Source organism: Battus philenor, unplaced genomic scaffold (genome assembly GCF_028537555.1).
Source record: "Battus philenor isolate CCGP_79_NKW_IND1 unplaced genomic scaffold, ilBatPhil1.0.hap1 SCAF_4, whole genome shotgun sequence".
Classification (NCBI taxonomy): Eukaryota; Metazoa; Arthropoda; class Insecta; order Lepidoptera; family Papilionidae; genus Battus; species Battus philenor.
Window position 1 is genome coordinate 7,024,206 of NW_027181704.1, and position 26,956 is coordinate 7,051,161.

Below are 26,956 nucleotides of genomic sequence, written 5' to 3' on the forward strand. Positions count from 1 at the left end.
GGTTTTATTTACACATGTTGAATAGAAGGAACTTTGTCTAGTTCAATGAAGCTTGCAGACTACTGGTGAAATTTGTCATTTTTAGAGGCTATTTAAGGCATCACGAAACAGTCGCTTGTATCGTTTGAAGGTATGTCATTTTAAGCAAATCATCACAGACGTGGTGATGCGTAAGATATTACAAAGTAATAAATATTACCAAAATTAGTGATTGGTTTTTGGAGGTTAAATGTGTCTTGAATTGATTTTGCATCTCTCTGTATTATTCATTTGTTTTTGTATTGTCTCTTTGTCATATGTATTTGCTATTGTAGCTTCATCGGAATTAAAATCGTGGCACTGAAAGGTTCGTTAACTTAACAAAATTTACTGAGCCGATCGTATTCCAGACGAGCGATAAACGATCGCAAGACGGTAAAAGACTACACGTGTGAGTGTATATTATACAGAGTGTAAATGTGCAATTTGGGATGGCAGCGTGGGCTACTCTGTGATAGAAGGTGGATGACGGATTGCCCTCGCGGTGCGCGGACACAGGGCAGGCGGCCTTCCTTGGAAGCCAAGCGGATTTTGAAAAGTATAGTGCCTGATTCTGTTGCATCATGGGCGTATTGGTGTGCGATGTATCATGCGTGTAGTGGCTATTGTTGAGGTGAGGCCTACGCTTGCAGTGTTCTAAGATACTGAGGAGGGTGTAGTGTTGTGAATGGGTTGTGGAAACTCTTAGGTGGTATCAGTAAAGACATCCCTGAGACGTCAGGAAGAGCCTGATCTTGGAGGAGGTGCGGGAGGTGTAGCGAGATACGTTCGCTTTGAGGGGATTTTAATGTGTTGAGTCTTCTTCAAGAGCAAGCCTGAAAGAATTCCTGAACCATTAGGAGATTCACGTTACTGTAGATATCAACTACGTTGATACAACTTCGCACCGATGGCGATTTGGGTGAAGCAGTTTTAGAGAACTTGGAGTGGAAGGAGTATGGACCCAGTGGCGTGGGCAAAGACTACACGTGCGTAGGAGAAGACAGGTCTTATGCAAGTTTTGCGGAGAAGTACTTTATGGCAGAGGGATAGTCTGTTGGTAGGACAGCTGAAGAGGGACAGGGGACCCCTGTCAGAGAAGCATTTCAGTTTTTTCTTGAAGGGGCTGAAGTTAATTCCTTATTTTCTAAACCATTCGCCTAGGCGAGAGGCCGTGGATTGAGGTTAATGCTGTCGGCGGCTGCTGTAAAGGTTTGCGAGGAGCAAAATCTTAAAGAATAAACTCAGTGTGCCTGTTTGCTTGGCGAATGCACGTGTGAATGATTACGGAAGTATAATTTGTTTATCCAGGCAAAGTTATTTTATAAGCACGACACTTTTTAACCTTATGAATGAACATTCAGTTGGAAATACCATAAATTCACACTCCTTTTTTTATAATTACGATTGTAACACCACTCACGCAAAACGCAGCAAATTTATTGTCGAGCGATACGATTTTTAAGTATAATGACTTCCTAAATAAAAGACTTAGTTTTAAGTTACTTTTAATAACTTGGCTACAGAAATAAACAACGAATTAATGTCTTGGTTTTTATATTCTATTTCTCAGCTTAATAATCTGTATCATCCCATCACCTGTTTAAGTCAACTTCAAATATATTGTCAAAAGTCATATCAATGAAGTACAGCATGCCTTAAACAGAAATATATATTTAAAGTCGAATATTGTGAGATCAATTAAAAAGCCTTAAAATGAACAATTTTATAAAAATATTTGGTAACATTGGATTAAAACCTACTCTCACTTTGGGAATCGGTTTCCATACAAATACGCCGATGGCAGCATGGGTTAAAGCACAAACACCTAAAAGATTTTTAGAATACAACAAAAAGATCTTTTCACCTCAAACCATTGGAGAGGAGCCTAGACCAGCAGTAAGTAAACCATTATCAAAAAATTACTAATTTGTTGAACATTAACCTTTTTATTTTAATAATATAATATGATGTTTATCTTTATCATTCTTATTACGGTGGTCAACATTATTACTAAATTTAAATTTGAGAAAAAATAATTTAGGTTTAAAAAACTGAAACGAATTAGTGTTGTAAAGTTATTCTCACTGCATAATAGATTTTTATATTTGTAATAATCAGTTTTAAACATAAGAAACCATAATGTTAAAATGGTTTTTTATGGTCTATATATGTTTTTAAAGAAAATTTATTTGTGGATAGAATTCCTGTATATTTTAAATTGTTTACAGTATGTATGTCATCAAAAAACAAACATAAAATATAGCCCAAAAAAGCTTTGGTACATAGCCAGTTTTGTTCGGGGTATGACGGTTGATGAAGCTATAAAACAATTAAGTTTTGTCAATAAAAAGGGAGCTGTTTTTGTTAAGGAAGCAATACAAGAAGCACAAGAACTAGCTGTTAAAGAACATAATGTAGAATATAAGAGCAATTTGTGGGTTGGTAAGTATCCAGTCAACTTTTAATTATTGCATTTACTTTGTTAGTTGATAACAAAAATATTAATTTATTGATTTGTATTTTTAAAATGAGTTTCATTACCTAACATATTTAAATCAATACACTATACATTGGTATACACTACTGTATGATTTACATGTATTAATTTTTGCACAATTTAAACATCTATTATAACAGCATTTACTTTATCATGGGTTTCTTGTTTAATAACTATATACTTAAGTTCTAGTAATAAGGTGAATAGTGAATAGGTACAGATATTATCTGTTGTAGAAATAACACAATTAAATGTTATTTACATGTTCTAACAATTGTAAAATATGTAGAAACAAATAGCAATAATGCATTTAGTAAAGCAGAATAGGAAAATAGAGACAAAATTTTAAATTAAATTGTGTGTATACATTCATATTTTATTTTATTATTTAATTTGATATATAATCCCTGACATAAATTTTATACTACTTTTTAAACTAAAACTATCACAAATAATGCAGACTGCTAAAGTTGTAAACAGAAATATGCAAACACAGTTTTAGGTATATATTAGTTTCAGTCAAGCAGTACAGTGTGATTTTTCAAACATAAGGAGGCTACTTTTGGTGGAGATGGAAGTGGTAGTAGTCCAAAGGCTAATTACACTAGGTCCAAAACGGGGGTATTACAAAATTTTTAATAGATGAGAGACAAACATAAACTTTTTATTCTGAACTATTTCTAAAATGTGGCATTGGCAATTTTAGGTCTTGCAAAGGGGTAGTGTATGTAAGTTTGGGAACCTTAGGTGCATAATAATATCTATATGAAGCAAAAAAAGTATGTACTACTATAGACCTTAAATTTTTTTTAAATCTTACTGCGTATTTCAGCTGAATCATTTGCCAGTAAAGGATTGGTGATAAAGGGTATAAGAAGACATGCAAGAGGAAGAATGGGCGAAGTACGGTATATGCATAGTCATTACTTTGTTCGACTTGAAGAAGGAAAACCGCCCAAAGATTATTATAAACATAATAAATTGACACCTGAACAACAACTTGATGCATGGATTGAGCAAATGAGGAAGAGAAAAATTATTAACTCATACTAGTAAATTAAGATTATTAGTAGTAGTTATAGTGAAATAAAAGTAATGTAATTTTTATGTTTTTTCATGGCCAAGTGCTATTTTTCAGTAGTCATTTACAAATTCACTTAGGTACTGCTTTTGACTCAATCAGTATGCTAATAACAAGAAAATCCTAAAAGCTAACATTACATCGCATTGAGAGAAATAGGTGTTGCCTAGTAAGCGGTTGTGTCACAAGTATAATGAACTATATAACTTTAAGTATAATAAAATATATTGCTGATGAAAACGGGCATATGATGTGGTGTTGAAGTAATTTAATATAGCAGCATTGTTTTTACTTGGAATAAAGTAGATTGTGTCACTGGCAACTGCCATATTTTCATAACTAGAGCTTGTTGTATGTGGCTGCATCTACAATTAGAGAGTGTGATTAACAATAGGGTCAAAGTACCAACGTCCCTTATATAGGGGAAGGACGGAATGTATGACATGAAAGTCTTAAGGCGCACGTATCTTCAAGCGGCTACGACTCTGCGCAAATATTTCTACCTATGACTCGACTTTTTTAGAATAGACTTTCGCTACTGCCCAAATGGCGTTCCTCCGTTTCCTCAGGTTCGAGGCGGCAGAGAGAAGAGCTCGCCTAGCCTAATACCTGTTTTATGACAGCGAAACTTGAGGGCTCCTGAGGGAGCCTCTTCTCTGGCCACTACGTCTTACTACTACTATTACTATTTCACCGATTGGGAACCCGCTGAGCTCTTAGACAGCTTAGGCTGCTGCTCCATGAAGTGACTAAGCTCAAGGCCGCTACGGGACCTTGACTTGGGTTGTCACTCGTCGATAATTTATAACTTGTAATCTGTGAATATAGCACTGTAGAGCATGTCCAAATATCAAGCAATTACAAGTTCCTTTTTATTTATTTCTTTAAGACTTAGATTGGACACAGTAATGTGTATCTACGACTTTGTTTCCAATATTTTTAACAGAATTTTTAAAATATTAAGAAGATTGTTGTGAATAATGAGCTTCTTTAAAGATACGCTCTTAAATACATTATTAGTTTTTAGAATTAATACTTGTTAAATAAAAAAAACACATCCGCTACCTCTGTGAAAGGCAGAAGTAAACGACCTCTGCTCACCTTATCAAGCCCACTCGAGATACAGATAGGATTAATTGTAATATGTCACTATAGTATTAACTGTGTTACAGTCGTTGACCAATATTTATTTCTACGTTTGTGTATGGACGAAGCATGTATGTGTTTTAAATGTATAAAGAGTTGAACAGAATTTTCTCATGGACTTGTGTCAACATAGTTTTTCTTCAAAATATAGTTTTCAACTTTTTGCTAACACTTATTTATTGTAAGAGGGTAATTATTTAATTAATAACATAATATAATAATAAGCTAGAAAGTTTTTTAAATGGTATCAAAGCGTTAATAATAAAAACAAAAAAAATCTTCATGCAAATCAGCTTGATTTTTGCTGTAACTATCATAATTAGATTATGACGCTGGAAGTGTGCCGCTTCCAACCGGTGTCATTGGAAATCCATGGGGAAGGCCTAAGTCCACCAATGAACGTCCTACGACTGAAATGATGAAATTATTTTTTTAGGTTTAAATATTGTCTATAAAGCTATCGACTTGTAATTACAGATTTAAAAGCCTGAAATAAAAAATTTGAGCAGTGGTAGTCCAGCCGTAACCACTGCTAACAAATAGGTTTTCAGAAGACAGTGTGGCGATTAGGGTACATCCCCCATAGATATTTTTGGAGGAGGCCTGAGTCTGCAGTGGGCGTCTATGAAATGAAACGAAGACGACCACGAAATTTTAACAATACTTGCATAAAATGATACATTAAAAGCGTGTCATAGTATTACACACATTTTACATTATGTTTAATGATATTAAAGATATGTGCTTGCTAATGTGAAGATAATACTTAAAGATTACTTTTGTTATCACATGTAATTTACTATTGTCACATAACAAAAGATGTGATTTCTTAATAGTATTTTGTTTGGTATGGAAGTAACGGCATTATTTGCCATAATCGCTTATTAAATTTTATGCAAATTGCTATTTGCAGTCTATATTAATCAACCTATATTAGTTTCAACTCCAGCAAAATTTACAACTGCGGAAACTGACGCAACTTGCAGTTTAAGGTACATCATTTTATTATCTATATCCTACAAAAGAATGCATCTCTAGAACTAACTATATTTAACTAAACCGAAAATAATGAAACATTTACATTTTGCAGCTATTTTTTTTTCTACTCCAAACACTGGCACGTTGAGTTTGTGCATACGTGGTAGCAAGAAACCGTTTGATTATCGTAATGATTTTACCAATAGTTACAGAGCCAGTAATAATGTTTATGGCAGAAATGGGCGCTGAAAACTGCTTCGTCTAGAAGACTTCATGAGAAAAAATACAAATAAATGCAACATTGAAGGTTGGTATTTCATTCAAACGTAAATTTTGTGTTAAAAATATATTTCATCCAATGCAACGCTTCTAAATATTTGTAAAATTTGAACACCAATGACACAAAAAATTAACCCATTCGGTCTTTCTCCAAATAATACTTTCACGATATTCCTCTATTATCGCTCCATAGGGCCACGGGGCCGTAACATCGCCCGTAACGGTGCCCACGCAGCCCCGTCTTAGTGATGAAAGATTCGCAAACCTAGCGCACCGTACTTCTTTCTTCTTCTCAACCTAACGAAGGCAACGTACTTCTCCAAGACCGTCTTCAGTCCGAGTCCAAGGACACCAAGAGACTAAGCATTGACATGTACTCACTCTTCTCAGCCTCCTGCGACAGATCTAGTCTTTGTCTCCACCGCCAACCACAATTCAACCTGAGGTTGATTATACCCTCCCGCCTCATCGAAACCGCAACCGTGTTGCGGCTCGCGCGTAACGGCGCATTGTAATGCCGATACACGTCTTTCTCCTTGACTTCGCCTTTTCTGCAGAAACAGGGACAAACGCTTCTATTATTGCTCCGCATATCCTTTTGCTTGCGTCTAAAACGGGTTTGTCGAGTCTACTCAGAGTGGCAGTCTCGGGCCGTCAATGTGGGCTACCTTCAGTTTCAATGTGGATGACCAGTCGCAGGCTACTGAGCCCTTCACTAAGATTAGGCGGGTACTAATTCGGAGGGGAGGGGGAAGTGACAGATTTTCTATTTATGACAATACGAGTTTTGTCGACGCCGTATGGATTCCAACAGCTGCGCGTTTGCCGCCGTGAACCTCTCCTACGTATTTTCCGTTCCCCTGTGTGCGCTTATGGTTCAGTCAAGCTTGTTTTCTTTGGAATCACACGTACTTTTTACTCGACTTCATTATAACTACTTTCATCAGTGAAAAACAAACAATATAAGAATTAACTTATGACTTAGGCCTTAAGCTCCAAAAACAAAGCTAAACTAAATTTTGGAGCATAGTTTTTAATAAATATTTTGCCATTAGTACCGCTGTATTCATAACTTCTATTGCCACTTTCGACCTCCTACAACGGCGAAACAGGTTTTCTTCTGATTCATTAATTAGCAACAAATACATGGTGCGAATAGTTGTAGAGAAAGAAATTAGAATAGTAATTTCCAACTTAAAACTTTTACTTTTAAAACTATGCACAGAAATACAAGTACATCTTTACAAACAGCCACATCATTAATCGCTATCAATAAAAAAGTGATTCAATTAATCGTTTCCTTTACATATATTTAATAAGTCACAATATTTTTAGGTTCCCAATTTCTATTAAAAAAACATCAAAGTCATTTAGGGTTTTTAATTAAATTATTTCTAGTTTAGAAATACCCCCAGAAGAGAGAATTTAGTTCATCTTTATCATGAATGTTCAATTTTTTTAAAGTTTACCTTAAATTTGATGGAAATACATAAAAGAAGCATGTTTTTTGAAAATTTATTTATCATCAATAAAATAGACAGGAAATGCAATAGCTGACACTAAATAAAAAGTAATTTCATACTTATTAAAAAATCTTTTAAAAAAGCATCTGTATGGGTATTTTTAAATTTCCTCGCAATTGCCATTTCCTATTACAAACATGTGTTGCTTCTGCGTTTACTTGCTTAAAATTACGGTCGAGTTGATCATTTGACATGCCTTGGTTTTATTTTTTATCTGTGGATTTTAATTGACAAGGAACACGACAACATTAGACTTAAAGTTCAGTGACCAATACGACTTCCGCTAGGTTATAAGTATTATGTTTTGATGTGTTTGCATTTGTGACTACGTCGACAACTTTTAAACAATACACTTTTGCTATTAATTTACAAGTTGAAGATTTAGATTTTAATGTATAGCAATGTTTCTGTCTCCAGATTGTTTTTATTTTTTTAAAGCGACTAGTAGTGGTGTTTCCTTTAAAAATGTGAAACTTGTTGATTGATTTTACTTGTATTTTCGTATTTAAAAACTAAGTTCATATGAAGTCGACAGAGAGTAACAGTCAAGAATTGGAAAATATTGGAGATAATCAAGAGGAGGAGGCAATAAATGCCAGTCACCCAGACGCTGAGAACATGGAGGTTGGACCCAAAAAATCACAAATTTATTCTCCTAATAATAGGTTAAGACATGGTTAGTAAATGCGTATCTTAAGTTTGTTTTCTAACAATTTAAATATGTGATATGTAACTCATTTTTATATTAAGTTTTATTATGATATATTTTGGTTTTGTGGGTTAAAGCATTATTTTGCAATTGATAGCAATTTTGATATAATTTGTTTTTATCATACCTGTCCTATTGCCGTAACAGGGGTAATAGACTATGCTATTTTCCATGTCTGTTAAAAAAATTATCATTGAAATTATCTAAATTCTCACTACAGTTCACATATGAACACATTCATAGATGTACCTACACATAAAGTCAAAATTTTCTTAATAGTAATAATGATTACAAATTTGTGTAATTATAATATCAAATTTATTGGTTGAAGTTCTGACAAGGTTCTGTAAAGAACAAAAGTATTTAAAATACTTGCTAAGCAAAATGTAAAAACCCATATTTTACATCATTTATTACAATATGTACAAATGTTATCATTTAAAAATATTTGACTAAAGTATTTTTATTTCATGTAGTCATTAGATTGATATAATGATAATAGTTTCTAAGTATAGATTACAAAAACATCAGATTAAAACCTGTCCATTGGAATGTCATTTATTCTACAATTTGTGCTCTATGCTGCTTAGTTGTGGACAACAGTTCGCAGAGACAAGGCAAAAATCAACAGTTAAATTAACTAAAATTGCATTAATCGGTTAAGCATGAGGCTTTTATGGCTATAAAATGAACAATTGCTATAATGGTTGTTCCAATATACTCACCCACAATGTCACATTATGTGGTGCAACTGAAATAGTTGTCATAGTCACTTGACTCTTTAAATATAACAAAATGTTATAGGGTTTTGAAACTAGAGTACAAATTTGTTTTTCCAGCTGGATATCTTAAATATGTGAGCCTGGTCATATTAACAATCCAGAATGCAGCTCTTGGTCTCAGTATGAGATATGCTCGTACAAGAAATGTGGTTATGTTTTCGGCACCTGCAGGTAAGATAACAACACTTATATAAAATAAACAAATAGTAAAAGATATAAAAATTAGCACATGGCTTATTACAGAACAGTGCACAAACTAAGCAAGAAATTATATCTATTTATTAGACTTACTTTTACTGAATATGCTGTCTGCAAGACTATGTAAATGTCTGATGTCCCTTCCAAGAAACAACAATGTAAGGGATAACAGATGGTAATAGCATTAGTTCTGTTTTAGGCTCCAGGGAAATCTCTGCTCACCAGAGTATTAGCTCAGACTCACAGAGTCCCCAAATCAACTCATGAAATAATTACTCTTAAATATATTCAGGTAAATTTCTTTTGAGAAGAAGTCTCAGGTTAATAAAATTTGACTAGATTCTCAACATAAATAATAAGATACTTGTTTTTAATACATGTTTTATGTGTTGCTTAATTAATATAATTTAAGGGCATATTGTTATAATAATAAAAAAAGGTTCAATGAGTTGTATTATTTTAAATAATTTATTTACAATAAAATTGTGATATGGACTGCAAAAATAACAACAATTTTAAATAAATATATAACCTTTTGATTTTTTAATAATTTTGGAAAAGAATATGTCATGAAGTTTTTAGCTAATTCCTTATAGAATTTAGTACAAACCTATGTAAATAGTTCAACAAATTCTATTAATATGAATTCTCAAATCTTTAAATCACATTCAAAAATGCTTTGTCTAAATAAATTATAATTTTAAAGTTGACATGATATGCATTTGGAAACAGCAAATAAATTTGATGAATCTGGATAAGTAGACATAAATTATTATGGGACGCGACTACTAAAAGACATTTATAATAGGCATTCAGGATTACCCACCAGTTTAGAAGTAAAATAAACACAACATTGTCTAGACTGTTACCTCATCTACACTAAAATTAAACATGCAGTGCAATTGCAAATAAAGATATGTTACATTGTTACACAAAATTACATTTAATTCCGGATAGATTTTTGAACATTGATCTAGATGACTGGTGAAAACACTGGAGACCCTAGTAGACACAACATAGAGAAAAAGGTTTCAAGCGCCTTCACAACAATTATCTTAAAATATTTTTCAGTTTTTAAAAAATGCTATGGTTTTGATAAATTACTTATTTTGTTATATTTATCAATTGATTTAGAGATCGAATTATGTGACGTCCTTTTTTTCCTATAGGTATTGCATTCACTTTATTTTTACTTTTACACATGAAGAAAAATATATTTATTTTTCTTATTTCAGCTGTTTTTATGGCAGAAATCCTTAAATTATTAATATGTATTATACTAGTAATGCAAGAATCAGGCACTTTAAAAAAGGGTTTACATACAATGTATGCAACAGTTATATTAAACATCAAAGATACTTTAAGAGTATGTGTGCCATCATTTTTGTATGTAATTCAGAATAACTTATTGTATGTTTCTGCTTCTAATTTGGATGCTGCTACTTATCAAGTGAGTACTTATTATAATATTTCAATCTTTTATTCATTTAATTAAAGAGATACCTATTAGATACTACAGCAAAGTCACAATATTATATTGAAATAAAAATCGTGTTATATTTTTCGATTGTAAATTATAGCGACATTTCTATACTAAACGAAAAAGCTCCAATGTTCCCCAAAAATTTTCTGTCACGTTCAAAGTTTGTACACTTATGACTTTAATGAATTTAACCAGTTCTTAGACAGAATAATGAAACTAATACCGATACAGGGAGATTTAATCTAAGTATCGAGCCGGTGATAATATTTTTTCGTCGTGTTTCGTGCACTACTCTGTTTGCACAAAGGGTTGATGAATGACTGCCCAAGCCGAGGTCCAACAGTGGGCCTTTGAGCCTTGAGTTTAAGAACTCTGCGGGTTCCTAATCTGGTGTAATAATAGCATATAGCATTGAAAGAGTTATTTGGCATTGAACTTGTATTTTCAAATAAATATTTTTTATGGTTCTTTATTGTTTAAATCACAGTTTTATCTTAATTTGCTGAAACTTTGTATATTCTTGTATAAAAAGGCACTAAATTTTGTTTTGTTTGTGCCCCTCCAAACCCTAGACCTGGCTTTGCTGATAGCAAACATGTTCCTTATAAAATTTTTATCTCTACAAGTAATATTTAAATTAAAACTATGATACTCTCTTTGTTCAAAAAATTTTAAAGGTCAAGACAGCAAAATTTTTGAAAAATGTTAATGATTAATATGTATCGATAATCTTTATTAAATATTAACTAAACGAACATTGTCAAAAAATTTTAAGTCATATAAATAAATTCATACCGCTCTGAATTTATATATCTGATGTATTCAAGTATTTTTAGGGCGATATTTCAAATTTGTTACATGTGACTAAAGCTTTTCAATTATTTACTAATAATATGGTAATTATTGTTGGAGTATCATATCATGGTTTCTGATTTTATTGGTACAACAATATTTACATTTGCAGACTTATTAGCATCATTGAAAATATTCAAAAATATATTGAAATGTTTATATTGCTTGAAACCGTCATTATTCCAAAACTTCTCATTTCAGGTTACCTACCAGTTGAAATTGCTTACAACAGCCTTCTTTGCTGTAATAGTTTTAAAAAGGAAATTGAAACGGTGGCAGTGGTGTGCCTTAGCTTTATTAGCAGGAGGAGTAGCTCTTGTACAATTGTCATCAGCTGCAAAAGAAACAAAGTCCTCTGAAGATCTGCAAAAACAGTCTAAAGTAATTGGGTTTAGTGCAGCGTTAGCAGCATGCTTTATTTCAGGATTTGCTGGAATTTACTTTGAAAAAGTACTTAAAGAATCTAACATATCTGTAAGTAGTGCATTTTATATACCCTATCTGGACCATTTCTCATTATGATTTTATTCTAGTTTAAAATGACTTAATAATCTTAAAATTAACAATTAATGAACAAAAATTACTCAAATATTAGTTGAAAATATAAGTTACAATTACATGCTTTTGATGTCATCATTTATATAAATAAATGATGATGATATATATATATATATATACAATATTCCGCATTTGATTTGGAACAATGGCAGAAGAGTAAGACTAAGAGTAATAACAGGCAAATTATGGCTGGTTTTGGTTTTTTTATTGTGGTGGATAAAGATAAAGTGTTCCAAATACAAATTTATCTATATTGCACACTTGTGTCTGACGTCCTGTTTTTAATGCAGAGTACTATTTTATAATGTTTATTTATAGTTGGTCACTTTATCAAGACTTCATGTAGATCACACGATATACACAGTAAACTGGGTAAAGGTTGCTTTAGCAAAGTTATGAGACTGCCTTTCACCCAAAGTAATAAGCACAATGTAGTGTTAAACAGGATATCATTTTTCAAATCAATTTATAATTAGGTAAAGATTTCCATTAAAATATAAATATTCTTTTCTTACAGGTGTGGATGAGAAATGTCCAGTTGAGCTTATTGTCATTACCTTTTGCGGCAATAACATATCTTATCAAAGGGTCTGCAAAGGATTTATTACAAGGATTTGATGGTTTTGTTTGGTATTTAGTTGTACTACAAGCCGCTGGGGGTTTGATAGTAGCTGTTGTAGTCAAGTACGCTGATAACATACTCAAGGGCTTTGCAACATCTGTTGCTATTATAATATCATGTGTTGCCTCAATGTACATATTTGATTTCCATTTGACAGTACAATTTGCTGCTGGTACAACATTAGTTATAGGATCTATATTTTTGTATGGATATGTCCCTAAAAAGAAGGAACCACGTACTTCATTAAGTGTTTGAATTATTTTTTCTCTTCTTGTGTCATGTGGTTTCGTAAATACCATCACCATCCATAACTATGCAATCCATTATTGACTGAAGTAATCCAGAAGTGGGGGGTTTGTCCTAAATGTCAGTTGCTACCTGTTCTGCAATTCAGTAGTAACAATCTAGGATTGGTTTATTCTTTATGTTCAATTCAAATGTAATTAATGAGTTTCAAAAAACTTGCTAATATGTGTATGTACATTTGTCCTATAAGCAAATATTTAATAACATGATATGCTTTTTCATGAATGCCACTGTTACACCTGTTGTACTTAATTGCTTATAACCAATATTAACCCTTTGCACTGACAACCACTACCTTATTTTTTTTCTAACAACTTTTGTAAGGTACTTTACAAAATGTTATATTTGCCTTCTAAATATTCAACTAATTTACAGAAAATTAATTCAACAGTGTAAAGGGTTAAATGCCTTTTTATTTCTTTACTAGTTTAGTTAATTTAGTAAAATAATTCTATGAACTAAAAATTTATGGAATATTCAATTAATTGTTTTTTAAATATTTCAATTATAACTGGCAATGAACTAACAAAGACTTACACTTTTTAAGCGAAATTCATCAACCATGTTAAGTAAATTTTCTTTAATGTCTTATATAAGTATTTACTTAAGATTCATTCTTTTCATTTACCTTTTGATTATATGACTGCCTAAGATGAACCCGAGATATGTACTAAACAAATGACAAAAGAATGTTTGTTGTCCTGGCTAAAGATGGACTTTTATTAAGACTGTGAAAACTTACATCAAAACATGGCCCAAATTCTAAAGTTACTTACATATTTTTAACATGAATTACTATATAAATTTCTTTGCAATGATGTTTAGTCTTTTTATGAATCCCAGTTTAGATGACATTTTTACTATTAATAACTATTGCTTATTTGCTTCTAAATTATGCATAATACAATCAGTGCAGTAATGGCAACTAAACCAGCTACCCTAATGATCGGGACATTAAATAAATGAAATACAAAGTATTAATAGTTAATTAATATATAAAATTTTTATTAATGAATTTTTTACATTCATAATAACATAATTTTAGTAGTTTAGGTATTAGAGATGTAATATTGATCAATAAGAAATATACAAGAATCATATATTTTAATAAAACAAATGTGTACAATCCGTTGTTTTTTTTCTAAGGACTGCAAATTTGAAAATACCTCATACAATTTAGGTGTTGGTTTTTAAGAAAATTAAGTCCTAAATATTAATGCCTTATAAATCTTTTATTTTTAAATAATATTGTATCACTATTTTAGTTTGCGAGAGGCATAGTAAAATAAATATTTTTTATTGCCACTGTTTTTGAGGACCTTTCATACTACAATGTTTAAGCTATGTTATAATACATATTTACAATATGTTTTTCATGGAATATTGTAATTACCATGCTCCTCTTATGTCCTTCTCATTTCTTTCCAGTGAAATTATTAGGCTCATAAGATGTAGCACCTCAAGGATCATATAGAGCAGTGAGTGCAGATGATGTGCTACAGATATTGTGAAATTCTGAACTGATCTTGAATGTATGTACTGTACTGAATTGATGTGAACTTCCAAATTTACAGTTTCTCAGCAAATAGAAATAATTTCTGTATATATGTTAGTGATGAATGAGCAAAATTTAATGAAAATTTTTTATAAAGGAAAAAGAACAGTAAAATTAAAGATTTATTTATTAAATAAATTAAAAGATTCTACACAAAATTATCTACATGTTGATTCATTTATTCATCATTTTCAAAATCTGCAGGGTTTTTGCGTGTGCGTCTGTGATGTTCCCTTTCAACACCTTCATATATTAGATACCCAACAATGAATGCTGAAAAATAAATGAAATTATTTACTCAACATACAAATTGAGCTTATGCAGAAAGAGAACATGAAGAACATTCTCATTCTTAGATTTCAATACATTTTGGCCATAGACCACACACATTAGTAATGACCAATTAGAAGGATTAAATTGCAATGCAGATAGAAACGGTACAGAGATATTTATTCTAAAAGTTGAAAAACTATCATAATAACCAACACAAGTATTTATTTAGCGCTAGGTAGTGGGGTAATTTTGTTCAAAAAAACCACAAATATAAATCTATACTAGATGGAAAACAATCGCTACAATATTTCACACTAATTTTTCCATATGTCAAAACAACTAATCTAGCATCTAAGTGTCTTCTTTTTAATCCTCTATAATATAAAATGAGTTGACAATACCACCACGAAGTTTTTAAAGTAAAAGTTTTTTTCCGTCACAATCACTTCTTTTACATAAAAAACAAGTGGCTTTCTACAGTTGCTCATTGTTATTATTAATTGAAGTATAGCTAATCTCCAATGAAACACGTTTCCTGAGAAATTACTCAATACATTTTCAAAACAAAGTTACGTAATAGCAAAATGGATAAAAATTTTAATTGTTTATAATCACTACAAAAATATTAACACTGCCTATTGCGTTAGTTGTATATTAGGAACTACATAAGTTCGATAAACATCATTTAATTAAAGGTAATGTCAACAATTTTGTGAATGAAATACTTATAAAATAACTTACGAGGTGCAACTCTGAACACATTTTCACGAAATCTGCGAAATAGGTTCGGTAGTCCATTGGAGATGGCACCAGCATAAGCGCGTTGCTCATGCGGCGACAATTTATAGGTAATTAACCCTCTGATTTTAGCCAATTCACCAAAGTGTTTTCCCATAATGGAAATTAATTTTTAATTATAATTTGTAACAAATTTTAATCACTATATGTATTCCAACTCTACTCTATCACCGTTGCATAAGAGAGTAGAGTAGTGAAGCTACATTTCTTGCAACATATTTATCGATATTACTATCAGTATGACGAAAGCGTTTAGTATCGAATAAGAAAATCTGTGTAAATTTTTCTTATACTAAACAGATCAAATTAAATTAAAATAATGCTACTACTATATTTAAATTAAAATTTAATTCCACTAGTGATTTCGATTGTTTGGGTATTATAAGCAATACTTATTAAATGATATGTTGACAGAACTTTTGATTAATTATAACTTTACAAATTATATTAATTTTTAAGTTATACACGTCGGTAGCTAAACAAACATAAATCTCTAGATTAATAAGGCCTGTTTCACTCAAAAATATATTTTAAAATGTATTTCAGGACTATGTTATTACAAACGGATGATTTTGATTTTTTAGTAAAAATATAATAGTATTAAGCGCCCCCTTGCTACTTTCTTTGTACTGTTTTGTATGTAAGATTGTATTAACACCATATTGGTTTTTAGAAATTGACTCCAGGCATTAAAACTATAACTAAACTATTAATAATAATATAAACTAAACTATTTTAAATTACAAGGTGATTATTGGCCGACTACAAGGCGACTTATTAGAAAAAAAATTATTAAGTAAATGTATCAAGGAGGCGGCTAAAATTGTGGTACTGCACAGAATTTTATTTATATGTGTTCATTAAATTTAAATAAAACTTGCAAGATAACGCGTAAAAGTAAACTTCATACATATGATTCTGTAGGAAAGTAATACATAATACCACTATAAGTAAGCCTATTTAGGTTAAAAATCGAATAATCGATAATTCGAAACTGGTTATTCTTTTTTTAATTCAAATTTTTAAAATACATTCATATTGTATATTTTTACATAAGTAAGCGATAGGCATATTAATTAATTCTGTACTCATATTATGAAACAATTCATTCTTAAAATTGTTTTATCTCACTATGACATAAAACTGTCTACATGACATTTAAGATATACTGTGTCTCTTTCTTATGTCCGTCAAAGAAAATATAAACTTTTGATATGATAAATAATTATTTAATAGCTGTGATAACATAAAATGTATAGCAGTTCTTTTTTATCACGTTCGATGTCAGTCGCTCTTAAATTATATGTTGACGATTAGGGTTAAATTCGTAATTGTTTCATAAATACTAAAAATGTCCTTATTATGTTTGGCAGCAGGAGATATTTTTATACCAGTAGAAATTGAAGAAAATAATGTATATCCAGGAATTTTTAAGGTTCTTAATAAAATTAGACCAGGCTGGCCTAGGGAGAGAGTTAAATTCAAGGTATGACTAAATTAATAACTAACAATGGCGTTGAAATTGTTACTATCGAATGTATGTTGTTTCAGCTTTTCACTGATGGCATCACAAATAAACTTGTCGCGTGTCACTTGAACGATGATATAAGTGAAGGTAATGAGGTTGTGCTTGTTCGTATTTATGGAAATAAGACAGACTTACTCATTGACAGAACTGCAGAAATAAGGTAAGTTTTGCCCTTGAATTAGAATCATATTATACAATGGTTTCTAAATTTAATATACTATTATTAATAACTATTTCTTTCAAGAAACATAACTGCCCTTAATGTTCTTGGATTGGCCCCAGAGATATATGGAGTTTTTAAAAATGGTCTTGTTTATGAATATTTTCCTGGAGTAACTCTCAACATAGACACAGTTATTGATCCAAAAATTGCAACCATGGTGGCTCAACAAATGGCAAAGATGCATAAAGTTGAACTTGGAAAAGAAGTAAGTAGTAATATTTAAATAAAAAACTGAAATAACAGCAGATTGTGATATTATTATACCTGTAAAGAAGTTTTATATTTATACCCGAAGCTTTTCATTTATTCTTTTATAAGTCACACTATAACTTGTTTTACAATGTAGTACAAGGTGGCTAATAAGGGAATGATTTTAAAAATAATTAATCAATTATTTTAATAAGCCAGTTTAAATTTTTAAAAATTGGTATTTTTTGTGAATATAATTCTTAATCTATTACATTATACTTTTGGTTGATTTAAAAGACATTGCTATAAAAGTCTTTATTAAGCAAACTTATGTAAACCTCAAAGAATACCATAACTAAAGGCTGGGTAAGAGTGTGCCCATTGTTAGTTACAATTTTTGCAGTGCTTAGTAGCATAGATCAAGAAAGATAATTAATGTATGGTTATAGATTATATTAGCTATTCTGTATTATCATTAAAGCTGAGTAACTTAACAAATTACCTTTGCATAGCAATAATGTTGATTAGATTTTTTAACCAGTATAGCTTTGATAAATTATAATCCCTTTCTCATTGTCTTATCATACCCTTAATTTACAAAGATTAAGAAATTATTATTGTTAACAGGGTTAATTTGTTCTTTATTTAAACTCTGTTTATAAATATTTTTTTCTAAATAAAACTATGGGAGTCAACAATAAAAATTGTTGTCTCCTTTATGAATAATATTACATAATTGTAATGAAGCTTTTTTTGGAATGTGAGTTTTACTTGCATTCATTAAAACCATATTTTTATGAGAATACTATTTAGGTACATCAAGGGATGTTTGTGAAACAAAGATAAATATCTTTTGAGAAAGGGTTGCAAGACTAGAGGAGTGTTATCACTATCTGTGATTATATTATGTTAACTACAGTTTGCACGATAAATGTTAGTATACAAAGACATCTGCTGCTGCCTAATTGTGGTTTGTAATGAAATGTAAAAGTCTCAGTTTGAAGCCTCAGTTTGAGCTGGAAATACTTTTCTTGTCCTCTTGCCTTGTCTTATCTCAGTGGGCTGGTTTCAAAGCAGCAATGGGCTCATTTTGGGTTGCACTAAATGTTTCGTTTTTGAAAGGTTGTTTTCCCAGCCCCTAAGACTATGTAAATATAGGCAGGGAAATCTTACATTATCTCCAAGATTAATGTAAATATTCTTGTTGTGCCATTGCCAGTGCCAAAAGATTGAGATTGTGCTCACTCAGCATGGTGCTATTTTAACATGGTAAAGAATTGCAGTTACTTGTTATTAGATGATAGATGAGTCATTGTTTTTTTTCCTGTTGGAGCTGAAAGGTTCTCAAGTGTTTCCGATAATAATTATGGTTGCAGAAGGTTGATGAATATGGACACAAGACCAGTCATTGGAGGCCTATGTCTTGCAGTTTGCGTCTATTGTCTGATATGATGTGACAATAGGTTTATGTACAGTAATAATACATAGGAATTGTGCACAGGAAGAATGTATTTACTGGAGTAACTGGATTAACCTTCTCAAGTCACTAGATCATGTTGTGTTGTAATACTTTTATATTATTTCATACAGCAACAGTTGAATGGCCTGCTTATCTTCATACTAATAAATAATAATCCATTATTATTTATTCACAGCTTTAACAACTTATGTAACAGCATACTTAAGACCTAAAAGACCTTAGGCCTATGTTGACATGTTATTTTCTGCTTTTAATAAAAATCATCAACTTTGTAATGTTCTTCAAATTAAATAAGTATATATTAATGTCATCAGTAATGTGTCATAAAATAACATTTCTTTTTTTAGATTGATAAAAAACCAATGATTTGGGATAAAATTGAACAATTTTTGTGTCTAATACCGGAAACATTTTCAAAGAAAGAGAAACAGACAAGGTCAGTTATTTTACATATTGTAAGAGGTTCTGATAAGTTATTTATATTCAGTTTATTTTATGGATATAAATGGTTCAGTATTCATCATTCTTAGCATTGGTTAAATTATTCATGTGGATCAAAGTTTATGCCTTCACTAAAAGATAAAACAAATATTTTTGTCTTTTAAGATCTGTTTATATAATATTCAACTTCGCCAAGAAATTTTCTTATTGTTATTGCTATCCCATATTCATTGTTGGCTTAAAAGCTAATATTTGTGATGCAAATAATCAGTTCTTGGGTATTTTTTGCTTATATGTAAATGCAAAAGTTTTCTAATGTTATGAAGTTAATGTATTAGTGTCAGTGTTAGCAATAGTCTTCGCGGCAACCGATTATCAGTTAAAGGTCACGTCGAAACCAAGTCATGAACTGTTTACGTAATATGGAAGCGGTGTTTGCAGCGCAGTTAGAACAATTTCAGTGTATGAAGTGAAAGTACGTCTCAATTTGCTTATTTGATATCCGTGCCTAACGTGCTTGTTTTGTTAAACCATTTTGCAAATATTACACCATAACCGTTTGCCATTTTTTAAATGTCAATGGGTTACGATTTAATGTCCACGTCGAGTTACTTCTGTTCCCTTGACAAATCAATGCTAAAATTGGAATAAGAATCTAACACTTAACTCATAAATCGATGATTAAATTAGGTTATAGCATGTCAATGATTTACGCGAAATGCGAAATTTTCTGTGTTGAATCGCTTATTTTTATTTCAAATAACTAATTATATTATTTTATATTTTATTTTTCCGTTTTAGGTTATAGAACTAACATTGCAATTTAAATTTAATCAGTAATTACTAATAACATTACAATAAAATTTGGATTGACAAATATACTAGTCTGATATCCGTTGCCTTATTCATATTGCGTTATCCAATTCTTTAGCATAAGGTTGGGTATATACATTGGGAGCCAAATTAAACAGAAAATATTTTATTTATGATGGTTGATTTCGAATGTATAAATAGAACGCAAGTGTTGAAAAAGTTTAATAAGCAAAGTAAGAACAATGGATGTTTAGCGTTGTAATATTTTTAATCAATTAAAAAACCACAAACGCAGTACGCCTGTATTCAAACATTAAACACAAAAAAACATTTTATCTGTTTCAGTAACGACTTCTGCAATACATTGGCTTGTATTTGTTTATCCTTCCATTGTTTCTAACGCTTCCATCTACGCGGAAAAAATATTGTTTAAAAATTCGTAAAGGTTACCATAAAAATAAAGTCGATAAAATATCGATTTTATATAAAAATCAAAACACCCATGTGTTAAAACAATCCGTTACAAATTCCGTTGAGTTTATTTCTATGTAGCGTAATTTTGTTATATGGTAATAGATAATAATAATAATCTTTTTTTTTAAACGTCCAAAAATTTATGAATTATTTAAACATTGATGTGAAAGTGAATAAATTGGATACATTTTCCATTAAGCAGATAAATTAAGGTTTACGTGAAAGGTATAAAAAATAGCGTACATATAAAAAAAGATTTATTTTTTTTTTGTTTTGGAATTATAGCATTAGATGTTTTAATTTGATATATTGGGCCTTTCAAAATTTTTAACACACGTATTTTATTCACTGTTGTAGATTTGCCAATAGTTTCGGATCTGTAACGAGACTGAGGATAGAGTTTGAGCGACTAAAATCGCGTTTAATCAGAAATGAGAGCCCGATTGTGTTTGCTCACAATGATTTGCTTCTAGGAAACGTGATCTACAATCAGTCCAAAGGGACGGTTTCGTTCATTGACTATGAATATGCCGCTTATAACTACCAGGCATTTGACATAGCAAATCATTTCAACGAATACGTCGGTAAGTAGTTTTAAATAAAGTACGTTAAACTTTTCTTTTCTTAGTTCTAAATCTAAAATTAAAAGGTATATTTTTAAATAAATCTTATTACGGCAATCGAAAGTTTTTGGTTAATCGAAATGTGAGAAATTTTGCTGTATTGACTCATTTAAGTAGTATATGGTTTTTATAATAAAGTTTTAAATTATGTTACAAATCATACATAGTTAAATTTCGTTTAAAAAGAGCAATCGTTAAGTTTCTGGACCATTCCGAACTGGTGGGAGCTCACTACTTATAGTGTTACAACAATTGATAACAAAGTGGCGTGTAAACGCCTGCTTGAATAGATACATTGATTTTTTTTTAATTTACGTTACCAGTTACTTAAAAAATACAGTATTATTGTTATATAGATAGCGACATCGTTATCGATTTTACAAACATTCGGACTTTGAAATGAATGTGAATGAAACTAAACTGTAGTTTTGAATTGATTTTTATATGTGCAATAATATACTAAGAACCCATCTTTTACCGCCAGTCGTTTATCCAAGAAATAAATTTAGTGGCATATACTGTCTGTAGTTCGGTCACGTTATACAAGTACTGCAATGAATACTCGTGCGCCATGTGTCGTAAAATCGTAGAGAAAAAGACCAAGTAAATAAAAGTAAAAAAAATCTTCTCGTAGGGACCCTTGAGCCCAGTCATTCAATGTAGCGTCCGCCGAAGCGTTCTAATAGCTTGGCAGACTCCCAATCGGATGAAATAGTAGTATGAAGCGGCTCAAGCCGAGGTTTCTCCGGGGGCCCTAAAGTTTCGCTATCTTTAAAGGGTTCTCAGGCTAGGTGCTCTCTGCGGCATTTGGGCAGCCGTGCAAGCCGCAAACTCCAGACCAGAAAAAGGAAATTATTTAGACAAATTTTTCTTTTTTTTAACATTGCTTCCTGGTGTAATACAATTTTTTCTATTAATAATTTGTTATGTAGGCATTTCGTAAATTAATATCTAAATAATGTTATCGACCTTTTCGTTAATTTAAAACTACTTCAAACATCAACCTTGCGTAAACGTAACAAACATACAACAGATAAGTTCACATTGTATTTATTTTCAAGATACGGTGGATACTATTAAATACTCTTTATTAATTTAGATTAGAAACTACTTCTAACTCGACCGTACGAATTTGTTTAAAGTTTCCATGACGTACAACCTAATACCCGTTTTATCAGATTCGTTGAAAATAAATAAATTAAAAAACAAACTTTTATTAAGTGGAAAGAAGATAAGGATTTATTATTTTATTTTTTTACTAATTCTTTTCCCAATAACTACAATCACATAAAGTATCGTATGTTTAAAGCCCACATTTAAGATATATTTATTGGATAAAGTTGAATAACAAATTAATATGGTGAGCGATTTCCACGTATATTACTAATTTGAAATTTGGTAAAGGTCAGCTAAGAAAGGTTTTACTAAATTATACTTGCAATGGGGATTGAGGGAATGTTAATAAAAAAAATATGTATTAATTTCAAATTACTAAAACATGGTTAGATTTTTTTCACGTGTTAAAAATTACCGGGAATGGATAATATAAAATTCACAAAATTTAATGCGAGTCCGCGAAGCAGGTGGGAGACAGCTAGAATTTCAATAGGAAACAAGGAATTTTCGGATTAAAATAGCCACAATAATTTGTACAAAATGTATAGTTTTGTCTTACAACCAAAAATAATATCTGTGGTCACATCAATTGTATCGTACATCCAATGTAATCATTCAATCTCCGGTTCTCACAGCCATAAAATACGTAGCATTTATCTCTACATCATGATTGAAGTCCTGTATTGAATAAGTAACATCAATTGACGAATCGTTTTCGTATTGCTCCATATCTAAAGTACGTATAACCTAATTTGTGTTCTAACATCAAACCGCAAATGCTGTATGCGAATACGGTCAACACTAAAATATAATTACCATGTCCACTGCATGAGTAATGTTGGTATTTTTAAATTAAACATATTATCAATATGTGTTAGAATTTAAACTGATGCGAGTATAGGAATTTAGATTATAAGTTTCTACTGTTTTTAAATTAGGTTTAGTCAGTCTTGTTTGTATTGGACATGATGCCAACTTAGATCAGCTTGGCCAGACTGGGTTTACCCCGAGACACTAGGACCGCTTTTAAAATACGTTACCGGAAATTGTAAATCCCCGATTACGATGTGTGTCAAAAAAGTGACAAAAATGTCTAAAAAAAATACGGTTTCTTAATTATTCAGGTATCCAAGAGTTTAAGCACTATATCATAATCCTTTTTGAAATATTTAAAGAGTGATCGTCACATTTTCTAGGACCCTCTTGTCTACACTTCAGAGTAAACATATTTTATTAACAGTCCTGTTTATTTTTTCTATTATCATCGTGTCAGCCGACAGATGCAAGACTGCAAGCCATAGGCCTCCTCTAAAATTGTCTCAACGACAGGTATCGCACGGCCCGCATCCAGTAATGCTTGCCATATTTAGGATTATTGTCATTACTTAGCGATGGTATCTTTTTCAGGTTTGTCAATTGACGATATCGACTATAATCGATATCCAAATAAAGAATATCAAGTATTTTGGATTAGTACGTACCTGTCCGAATATTTGAATAAGGAAAAACCAAATGATACGGAAGTAGAGAAACTTTACAACGAGGTGCAACAATTGTCGCTGGCCTCGCACTTCCTGTGGGGAATCTGGTCACTAGTGCAATACGAACTTTCTGATATTAACTTCGATTTTGGGACGTAAGTTAATAAGTTATTATGTACAGCACCGAAAAAAATAGTTTTTGGGATCATTTTAATACTAACAATTATTTGTTCACAGATATGCAGAAATACGACTTAATAGATACTTTGATCAGAAAGATAAATATTTGAGAAATCCTTGATATAAATTAAGATCCTCGATTCTGTTTATTATTGTGTGTTTATTATTAATGCTTTACAAAATTTCGTTATTACAAACGATATTATAATATATTCACTAGTAAATAAATTTAAAATATATCAATATATTTGAAGAAGAGAAAAACTTTTGTTTTATTTAACACAAAAAACTGAACAATTCGAAAACAAAAACGTCTTATGCAAGTTTGTCAACAAGACTTTCCTAAAAACGGTACATAAATTTAATTTCATAAAACCTTTGTAATTGTCACGCTTCATTCATACTGTATTATTGATTTTAAAATATTTTAGCGATAACAATTGAAAAATTATAAAAAAGAAAAAAATTACTTCGAATATTTGGAACGATCCAATTTTTTAAAAAAATACATGTTAACTGACGAGGTCGTGTAAATCAGTTACTCTTTAAAACTTAATAGAATTAAAATATATCGACAAAGTAAATAAAATATAAAAAATATCGGATAAAGGTATATAATAATAAATTTAACATTTTGTTTCCACTTCAGGAGGTGGGGGGGGCTTTGGCGGATTTGGATCAACTTCGTCTATAAAATCTTTAGGATTTTTACGTTTTGATAATCGATGAGCTTCCTCTATGTACTTATAGATGAAACCGCCGAAAAGAAAAGCTGAAATAATAGAAACACGTTCTGTAGTGTTTTAATTTAATTCTAGGATTTATTTATAATTCAATAATAGCAACCGAGGCGAGCAATGAATCGGTCACCTATGAATTGGAAATTAAAAGGCGTATCAATTGTCAAGCCGGGGTTTCCTGTTGGAAGGAAACTCTTGCCAACAATGGCTCGGAGGGTCCCAAGCAGAGCTTGGTTCTAGGTTCTTGAGCCACGCCGAAACAAAATCGGTCACACTTTCTTAAATTAGAAAACTAGTTAAAACAAGACACCTCTGAAAAATAATCACCTAAAAATTATAAATGTTAAAATTTATTTTATTTTTATAATGGCGTTCGCAAATGGTTGCCCGCTCATTATCTACTTGTAGGCAATTGTAAAGCTTCGTTATAAATAAAGTGGTAAAGCTTTACGGCGCAGGAACGTCGTTGGGAAAAGTGAGGACGCATGCTTTGGCTATGTGCAGCAGAAATAGTAAGTTCGGACTTCGTTGATTCAACACCGCACTAGTCACAAATCACGGCGGACTGACGGAACGATGCGACCAATACACCTCCCCGTCTACCTACACACATACCTAAGACGCCGTACAGCAGTTTTAATAGTATTGCAGCGCACGAGGAAAGTTAAGCTGATAAAATTCATACTTTTTGACAGATGAGCAGCTCCATAAGTTTCTTAATGTATATTATAAAGCGAGCCGCCATCAGAGGCAATGGTGAGTTAGGTTATGCTACAGAATCAGGAGTCTAATTTGTAGTTCAAAACTGGTAAAAGTTATTGAAAACTTCAGGTTTCTATATCCCAAATGGATATATTGCGTTTTTGCAAAGTAATATTAATGGATGAAAAAGTAAAAATAATTAGGAACACTTAAATGAAATAAGCACATTGCCTATTATAATTAAATGTATAAAAGGAGTTAGTTAACAAAAGCCATATCGATATCGTAACTGTTTAGAAAAGCACATTTTCTTACGTGGTAACCAAAACGGTAAAGTCATGAACGTTCGTGGAACAAAGTTGGGGAGTCCTTTTCTTAAAGCCCCGGCATACGCTTTTTGTTCGTAAGGAGATAATCTAAAATAAAGTATTCCTCGAATATGAGCCAAGTTACCAAATTCCTTCATGTTTAAACTGCAATCTTTATAACACGCGGTGACATTAAAATTTGTTCATAAAAACAAGATGAAAGCATTTTTTTCTTTGGTGTCATTCTAAAAAGGTTTATTTAATTGAAACGTTAAAAATATATAGCTGCAATAATTGTAAAAAGGTAGTGTTAAACCCGAGGAATAAAATTATAATAATCAGACAAAAACAACCGATATACTACGGACTTCTCGAGCAAAATGACTTGTTAAGCTTGCAACACATCTTTCACGAGAATTCTCGCGATATTAGTATTACTGAAACCGGTGTACTGTACTATAGGTACACGCGCGGCATGGCGAGGTAAAGAGGGAACATTATCGCTCCACCATACGCTACCATTCCGTCAGTTTACCGACGACGCTCAGACTTCACTACGCTTTTTTAAGTCCTCATAGCGAAACATCCATCCAAAACAAATAACGGTTTAGCGGGGCTACGTAATCCAGCAAAATATTATGCAACCAAGGTATAACTAAAAATAGAGATTTTTTCTGACAGTGAAAAATAGTAACCACAATTTTATTATTGATTATATTTGATAAGAGATGCATTTTTAACAATTGAAGTGCAGACTTTTTATGGAAAGCACTTTTCTAAAACATCTCAGAATTGGCAAATGGGAACAATTACTTCATGATTGTGCGAGTGAGACGACAAACTGCAGCTGCTCTGGTTACACGTAGAAACTCCGTAACAGTTCTTGATAATTTATGTATTAGAGAGCTGAACCTGCCACTGTAAATCCTTAGAGAAATTTATTTAAACTAACCAATACACACTGATAATACACAGGTTCTAAATAAAAAAGGTACTC

General features: G+C 31.4%; 4 protein-coding genes across 6 annotated transcripts; 3 read left to right on the forward strand and 1 right to left on the reverse strand.

Moving 5' to 3' along the window:
- The first annotated feature begins 1,658 nt into the window (after positions 1–1,658).
- On the forward strand, positions 1,659–4,914 carry mRpL22 (mitochondrial ribosomal protein L22). The gene is made up of 3 exons (XM_068771945.1): positions 1,659–1,917; positions 2,250–2,463; positions 3,351–4,914. Exons 1-3 carry the CDS (start codon positions 1,735–1,737, stop codon positions 3,569–3,571), a joined length of 618 nt encoding a protein of 205 aa, XP_068628046.1. The 5' UTR covers positions 1,659–1,734; the 3' UTR covers positions 3,572–4,914.
- A 703-nt stretch (positions 4,915–5,617) lies between these two features.
- Ugalt (UDP-galactose transporter) lies at positions 5,618–14,174 on the forward strand. Of its 3 annotated transcripts, XM_068771942.1 has the most exons (7): positions 5,618–5,737; positions 5,930–6,030; positions 8,054–8,201; positions 9,074–9,187; positions 10,450–10,664; positions 11,751–12,023; positions 12,625–14,174. In XM_068771942.1, the coding sequence occupies exons 3-7, from the start codon at positions 8,144–8,146 to the stop codon at positions 12,982–12,984; spliced, it is 1,020 nt and encodes a 339-aa protein (XP_068628043.1). In that variant the 5' UTR covers positions 5,618–5,737; positions 5,930–6,030; positions 8,054–8,143; the 3' UTR covers positions 12,985–14,174. The 3 variants fall into 3 exon arrangements, with proteins under 3 accessions (XP_068628043.1, XP_068628044.1, XP_068628042.1); XM_068771943.1 differs by lacking the exon at positions 5,618–5,737 and having other exon boundaries at positions 5,881–6,030; XM_068771941.1 differs by lacking the exons at positions 5,618–5,737; positions 5,930–6,030 and having other exon boundaries at positions 7,805–8,201.
- Positions 14,175–14,699: 525 nt separating this feature from the next.
- Positions 14,700–15,856, reverse strand: UQCR-Q (Ubiquinol-cytochrome c reductase ubiquinone-binding protein). The gene is made up of 2 exons (XM_068771947.1): positions 15,605–15,856; positions 14,700–14,863 (listed from the first exon to the last, which is right to left on the reverse strand). Exons 1-2 carry the CDS (start codon positions 15,756–15,758, stop codon positions 14,769–14,771), a joined length of 249 nt encoding a protein of 82 aa, XP_068628048.1. The 5' UTR covers positions 15,759–15,856; the 3' UTR covers positions 14,700–14,768.
- A 1,021-nt stretch (positions 15,857–16,877) lies between these two features.
- Positions 16,878–24,461, forward strand: eas (ethanolamine kinase 1). The gene is made up of 7 exons (XM_068771944.1): positions 16,878–17,147; positions 17,213–17,349; positions 17,434–17,617; positions 19,429–19,517; positions 21,167–21,393; positions 23,956–24,184; positions 24,267–24,461. The coding sequence occupies exons 1-7, from the start codon at positions 17,013–17,015 to the stop codon at positions 24,328–24,330; spliced, it is 1,065 nt and encodes a 354-aa protein (XP_068628045.1). The 5' UTR covers positions 16,878–17,012; the 3' UTR covers positions 24,331–24,461.
- Positions 24,462–26,956: the final 2,495 nt, after the last annotated feature.